Raw genomic sequence first — 7,553 nt, 5'->3', positions numbered from 1 at the left:
GTAACTGTCTCTGAGTCATTATTCATTATTTCTGTGTGCAATAAACTGACGGGGTACGAACTAAAATTTAATACAGTCCTTTCTAGAGAATCCAGTTTCTTCACAAAGGCCCAAAGCAATTTACAGTCACAGACCCATTAACCCAGTCACACACCCAGTCACACACACATTGTGTGGCGGCTCCGCTGCCAAACACAAGCGCCTGCCTACCACCAGAGGCAAGGTGGGGTTCAGTGTCTTGCCCAAGGACTCTTTGACTCATGGGCGTGCAAGGTGGGAATTGAACCTGCAATATTACGATCATGGGTCGACCGCCCTACCACTGCACCACGGCCACCCTCTGTGTTAGTGCTTTGCAAATTATTTTTATGGCTGCATTGATTAAAGAAATGGGGCGATAGCTTGAAGGGCTTGTGGGATCTTTGTCTGGTTTTAGAAGGATTATGTTGGCTGAGTTCATGTTAGGTGGTAGTGATTGGTTTTCCTTGATAAATGTATCCGTTTAATAAAACGTTGGTGCCAGCTGTTCCCAAAATTCTTTATAAAACTCAGCAGGAAAGCCATCGGGTCCTGGGGCCGTCCCATTAGGCTAAAGTAACAGAGCTTCATGAAGCTCAGACAACGAGAGCGGTGAGTCTAAGTTTGTCATCTGATCTTCATTTAATTTGGGTAGGTTTACTTTATCAAGAAATGAGTTGATACTTTGCTCTGATGGGTTAATCGGTGATGTTTATAAGTTTTTATAAAAGTCTTTAAACGCAATATTGATTTTGACCCGATCATGATTGGCATCTCCTGTTTGGTCAATGATGGAAGTGATTATTGTGTTTTCTTTATTAATTTTAAGATTAGCAAGAAATTTGCCAGATTTGTTTGAGTTTTCAAATCTTTCAAGTCGTAGCCTTTGTATTTGGAATTGTTTGTTTATTGATGATGTCATTTAACTGAAGCTTTAATTTTTTCAGATCTCCCAGAATGTGTTCCTGTGCAGAAGTAGCATAAGCAGTCTCCAGAGTTTTGATTTTATTTTCTAGTTCTAATAAATCTGCCTTCTCTTTGTGATAATAATTGGAGTCTAAACGAGTCTAAACAAGAGTGTGAGTAGTGAACTGGAGAAAAAAAGGTGAACCCTTCAGTGTTTGGGTGACATGAGTGCCATGCGTCACAGAGACCCAGATCATTCATGTACTGCTTTAGTATACTTGCAGACCGCCATGTGGGCTGGTTTGCTGCTGTGCTGAGTCTGTCAAGTTCAGGATCCAGAATCAGATTGACGTCTCCTCCTATAAGAATTGTGGAGTCAGAGTGAACTGAGAGTGAGGTAAAGAATCTGTGAAAAAAGGAAGAGTCGTCAACATTTGGGCCATAGACACTCGCTGGATATGTACATGATTACAAATCTGCCTTCTGGGTCAGTAACTGTATCCTTATGAGTGAATTTACCGTTTTTATTAATTAAAACAGCAACTCCTCTTTGTTTGGAGTTGTAACTAGCAGAATACATGAATGGAAACTGTGAGCAGCACTGAAGATGATCAGCTGATTTAAATAAGTGGGTCTCCTGCAGTAAACCTATATCTGTGTTTAGACCACAGAGGTGGTTTAACACTTTCAGTCTCTTTGACCCAGAGCCAAGTCCACGCACATTCCAGCTAACGATGTCAAGACTGTTCAGAACTACTCTAACTGGGAGTGTAAAGCTAAATAATGTGTGTGTGCCAGTCCGTGTGCGCGTGCCAGCCTTGCAAACCTGCTGCGCAGAGAAGCGCTGTGCATGTGTGCGCGTGAACGTTTTCTGGCTATGTGAGCTGCATGTTGCGTGTGTCCTGAGAGACCCTGTGTGAGGTGTTTGCAGTTTGTCGGCGTGTGTATGCCGGATCGCGTGTGTATGCCCGTGTGCGCGCTTCCGTGCATAAATACTTACCGAGGATGCGTTGCTTTTAGGTGATTTACATATGAGGACGGGGGAGGGGGAGACTAAGCAAAAGAAAGAAAAAAGGAGAAAGAAGAGAAAACAAAAATAACAAAACAACTACAGAAGCATGAGTGAGAAGTGAAGAAAAAGACTCTTTTCCTGAGATCGAGGTGGATTATTGTTGATCAGGTTTTCCATTGAAATTAGTTAAGCGGATTTCTTCTGGGCAGCGTAGATGTTCTCAGCGCGTATCTGAAAGTCTTCAGCACAGCCAGGGGGTGATCTCGGTCCCGGAACAGCCGACCGTCCACATACAGCTTGTCGACGGCCACCACCGCTCTGGACCCGGCGGTAAGGTGCTTTCTCCTCAGCGGGAAAAGGATCTTTCTTCTACGGAGGATTTCAGCCGGGAACCGGTCATTTACGCTAAAGTGCGTTCCCTTCAGCTCCCGTCCTCGGCCCTTCATCAGCTCCTTTTGTTTAAAATGTTCAAATTTAGCAACAATTGGATGCGTGTGCTGGTTGTTGGACCTTCTTCCTCCGAGGCGGTAAACCCTGTGGAAAGAGATCTTCTGCACATCCTCCTTGGGGAGCTTCAGGTGGGCCTCCATGAAGGACTGCACCGTGGCCTCCGGGTCTTCCCTTGCCTCCTCTGGAATCCCCGAGATTACAACAATTATCACAATGTTAAGCACTGCAATGTGTAGTGCATTTATTTTTGTAACTTAAAATATAGAAAGGGAACTGTCAACATTGTCTGACAGGTAATGGAAAGTTACTTTAATGTGACGAAGATGCTTTGTTTACATATCAGCACTGCACCGCTGCAGCCATCTTTCTCATGCGGAAGCAAACTAACGCTGGTTGCCACGATGTTGACCTTTTTTCAGAGCGTTGTACAGAGGGGTTCGGCAGAACCCTTTGCCAATAGCATTTTAGCCGATGCTACGTGCATTAGCCTTAAGCTGCCGTGCAGCTGCACTGTTTCACTCCTTCTTATCTGAGTCCGCTACAAAGCACAGCAATCCGCGTTTTTATATGTTACTGGCAGCAACATGCCACAGAGTTTTAGTTCGGTACCATCCCAAGTAAAAACGAAGTAGTTTATGTCTCATAACAACGAAACAATCTGCCTCTGGCTGCAGTCTTCCTGTTGTCTTGTGTGGATTTGAGCTGCTCAAAAAGGCTCCATGTGCTCTGCTGCTAACTAATGGTCAGAGGTTGAAGTGAAAAACAAGAGTCAGACACTGAAGGACGCATTTTGAATCGATACAAGTATCGCCGTGTGAACTATCACGACATATTGCCGAATCGATTTTTTTCTAACACACCTACTATTTAGCTCTGACCCTGCCTGGCAACAAAAGACAGCTGAAATGAGATTGGTTAAATGCTCCAATAGGAAAATACATCTGTCTGGAAGCAGCAGAACCATCATAAACACAATAAAATGGAATGACAAGACCATTCGGAATGACTTAATGCATATGCACAGATAAAATGTAATTAACACACGATTAAGCTATTTTTTTAGGCCTTCAGAGAAGACAGCCCACCAGACCGCTTTCAAAATAATTTTACTTTGATTTAACTTTAACTTTAATTTTATTATTTATTTTACTGATAAATATCGGTTTTAAAGTTGAAGACCAAACACATTTTAAGCATCAAAAGGAACTCCTAAGTACAGGCAGTACAAATCACATGTGGTTCCATTTTTCTCTAGCTGACTTTAAAAGGCCAAACTTTTCTGATCAAACAGGGTATCATAGTTGTTATTGTTCTAAAAACTATGTAACAAATGGACTCTAACAAAATTGAAAGTTAATCACATAATAATAAATCTTCATATAATACTAACTATGTCAATCAATCAGTCAAATAACCTTCCTGTCCAGGCATCTTGAAAAACACTTAAATATATAAAATGCTGCACGGTGGAACAGTGGTTAGCGCCCTGGTTCAAGTCCCAGCTGGGGGACCTGAAACAGAAAACCACACTTTTCTGTGTGGAGCTTGCATGGTCTCTCACTCTGTGACCCATTTAGGGTATTTCCTGTCCCGCAATAATCCAAAAAAAACCCAAACTGAATGAAATGGAGGACATTTTTTATTATCTCAAAGAAAATAAGAAAAAAATTACAACGTTTAGGAGAAGGACAGTTGCATCAATCCTCCATATTGGATTTGGACTCCACCCACTGATTTAGTCACTGAACACATCATGTGCCGAAAGCGGAGTCCCTAATTGGTGGATGCTCCGCGTTTTCCTTGCCAAAGTTTAGATTTTTTAACTCTTGATGCACTACACCTTGACATGGAGCAAAGCAGGGCAGGCCACTTTACCCCCAAAAACATGCAGCTGCCCCCGTGGGAAGAAATCCCAAAGCCATCGACACCTTAAAGTTAGCGCTTACGAGAGAAAGGAAGAGGAAAATAAGATGTTCAGGAGAGATTGGGGAGATGTATTTATGTATTTACTCAGCATTGTTTGTTTTTATTGTTATGTTTGACTTTCAAAAATTGTTTTGAATAAAAGAAATGACTGCAGTTTCTGGCAGGTCAAGTTCATTTTTATTTTTGACAAAAAATGAACACTTATTTAAACATACACATTGCCCTCATAAAGTAATTTTTGCTTTTCATAACATTTTGCAACAAAAGATAATTATGTTAAGATATTCTTTTTTGTAGTAAATTTCAGCCCTTGTTTACAGCCAAACCAGTAAGATAACCAGAAAATTCTAGTGATGTAGTTTTACATAGGTAATGGAAAGTTTTTTTTGTTATGTTTCCACTAGGGTCGTAACTGAGATGGCAGTGTGATTAGCACCCAATCAGTTCGGCCTAGATTGTTCCCTCCCTTTTTTTAGTGCTTAAAAAAAGAAAGTCTTCCTCTAATGCGACATAAGTCATCTGCAGACCAGAGAATCAGAAGTTCAGAAAATGCATGTTGTACTTTGTATACTGCTGATGCTTCAACTTGGATGTAGGTATGTGCAGAAATGTCAGTGTTTAAAAATAAGGATAATAATAATAACAGTTATTGTCTTTTTGCACAATATGACAAAATGCAGATTATAATATTGAATTGATTATACTGTAGTAATTGTGTTGTGTTACAATTGTTTTAGGTTGTACAGATGAGGGATTTGAAATAAAGACAGTAAACGCTGGAGAAGATGTGACCCTGTCCTATTACAACAATCATAAAGACTTTAGAACATTTTTCTGGGTCAAAGTTGTTCCTGGAAAAATGCCTGAAATCTTAGGAAAGGGACACAAGTATGATGCTGGAGAGAAGAAGATCGGTCATTCTTCAACCAAACAAGAAGAAGGAAAATTTATTTTTCAAATTGCAAAAGCAAAACCGAGTGACTTAGCCTTCTATTACTGTTTAACCCTTGTAGACTACGACATAATCTTTAGGAAGGCAGTGCTTCTTGACGTTAAAAGTAAGTATGGATTTGATGTTTTAGTTGTTTAAAAACTAATTTTAGAGAAGGTAAATTGCATATTAGAAATAAAATATAAACATTTCTGAGATCATTTTCATCTTTTGTTGTTTCGTTTTTATTTGTTTTCCAGGACCGCGCTCTAATTTTCCTGCAGTGGTTCAAAGTTCTGTTGATCCGGTTTCTGCAGGAGAAGTTGTGGCTCTGCAGTGTTCAGTTCTCTCTGAGTTTAAAAATGATGCATGTCCAGAGGAACAGAGAGTGTTCTGGTTCAGAAAGACTGAAGGGGAATCTCATCCCACTTATATTTACGCCAGAAGAAGCAGTGATGGTGACTGTGACGGGGGTACAGAGACTCAGCCTCTGCAGAGTTGTGTCTACAGCTTCTTGAAGAACGTCAGCTCCTCTGATGCTGGCCTTTACTACTGTGCTGTGGCTGCATGTGGAAAAGTGGTTTTTGGAAATGGAACAAAACTGGATGTTCAAGGTAACCGACTTTTTCATAAAATTCTTTTTTTTTTTTTTTCATTTTATGTTCCGTTTTTCCCTTACCCACGGGGCTGCCGGAGCCTATCCTGGCCACTTTTTCATAAAATAAATTTTAAATTTTTTATAAATAGTTTTTGACAATAATATTTCTTGATTTCTATTACAGGTGACGGCACTTATAACAACATATTTTTCTTTCTGTTTTTTGGAACCTTGGTTTTGAGTCTCATGATGGTAACATTTCTGATTTTTGTCGTATCAAAAATATCCTCTGCTGTCTGCAAAGGTAAGAGGATAAACAGGTTTTCTTTCATAAAAACATCTACATTTTTGCCTATCTTGTCCATTTAAGAAGTACATTTTTAATTTTTTATGCTCTTTTACTGAACCAGCGCGTTTGGTCTGTAAAACAAAGCCGGAAACAATCATTGATGATTGGCAATACCCGGAGGTAAAGAATTTACATTTGGCTGCCAATAAATATCAGTAAACTGATTTGTTCATAACCAAAAAAATATTTGGATTATCTTTTATAGAGAAAACAACAGGATGCCATTTTCACCACAGCAGTCTTTACTAAGAAGAAAACTGACAAGACAAAGTGAAGATAAGCAGCAAAGGATGAGACCGTCTACAGTGATGTGAGGGTATACACAACTCGGAACATGAATGGATGGTGACCATGATGTATATAAAGTATTATAAGAGAACTGAGTGGAAAAATTTAGAAACTTTTTTGAAAAGGCTTGCATTTTGCATTTTACATTTTTCTAAAACGGTAAACAAAAACATTTTATTCTGTGTTGTTTATATGACTCCACTAAAATCTGACGTTTTAAAACTGTCAAGCTTAATGCTTAAATTCTTTGTACCCATATAGCAAAATCTTTGTAATAAAGCATTTTTCTATGATTTAGTTGTCTTTAAAATAAAAAGCTTTAATTGTTACATTTCTCCTACATTTTGTTGCTATAGCAGGTACTGTTAGTTCAAATTTATGGGGATTTGCTGATGATTTGTCCGTTTTATGAAGCTGAAAAAACCAAAAGCTTTTGTCGTAACCCTTGTGCTTTCCTAGGCACTTTAATATTGGGAGTTGGGTCATCTAGACCCACTAGACAGTGCTCTGAACCTTTTTTCTTCAATGATTTGTGATCTTCACTGGTGTCCATGTATTACATGATATCTTTCCACCTTTATCCATCTTTGTCATGGTATGGATAACACGTCAATGTAAGGGTGGGGTCATCTAAGATAGCACAAGGGTTAAACTGTATCGCTCTGTCACCCTAAATACTAGAAAATAAACAAACATCTAACATTTAAATTTTCTTTCATTTTATCATAGCAATATATTGTTTTATATTTTATTAGGAAATTTATAACTTCCTTTTAATTTTGTTGATGAATGTTTGAGTTAATTTTCCTATTTATCAGGTCATTTTGTTTTGCCCTGACCCTCAGATCAGAACCTGCCTTTATCTGATGCTGGTGTTCAAGCAGCCTATACTTAAAAAAAGTACTTTTAATAAAATTAAACATGCTAATATAAAATTATTATTTTCTTAATTTTTCAAATATGGAAATAGTGTCCACAAGCAAGTTAAATAATTTTTTGTAAGTCTCCTATTCATTACTGACACATCTAACAATGGCAGAATTTTTCTATTATCCTTTAAGATATTTGAGTGAAA

General features: G+C 38.7%; 1 protein-coding gene across 1 annotated transcript; it reads left to right on the top strand.

Moving 5' to 3' along the window:
- The first annotated feature begins 4,555 nt into the window (after window positions 1–4,555).
- Window positions 4,556–7,153, top strand: LOC105356862 (uncharacterized). The gene is made up of 6 exons (XM_023958968.2): window positions 4,556–4,904; window positions 5,050–5,370; window positions 5,504–5,857; window positions 6,026–6,145; window positions 6,252–6,310; window positions 6,396–7,153. Exons 1-6 carry the CDS (start codon window positions 4,862–4,864, stop codon window positions 6,462–6,464), a joined length of 966 nt encoding a protein of 321 aa, XP_023814736.2. The 5' UTR covers window positions 4,556–4,861; the 3' UTR covers window positions 6,465–7,153.
- Window positions 7,154–7,553: the final 400 nt, after the last annotated feature.

Source organism: Oryzias latipes, chromosome 10 (assembly GCF_053564925.1).
Source record: "Oryzias latipes strain Hd-rR chromosome 10, Olatipes_Hd-rR_3.1".
Classification (NCBI taxonomy): domain Eukaryota; kingdom Metazoa; phylum Chordata; class Actinopteri; order Beloniformes; family Adrianichthyidae; genus Oryzias; species Oryzias latipes.
This window is presented reverse-complemented; position numbering and strand designations above follow the sequence as displayed.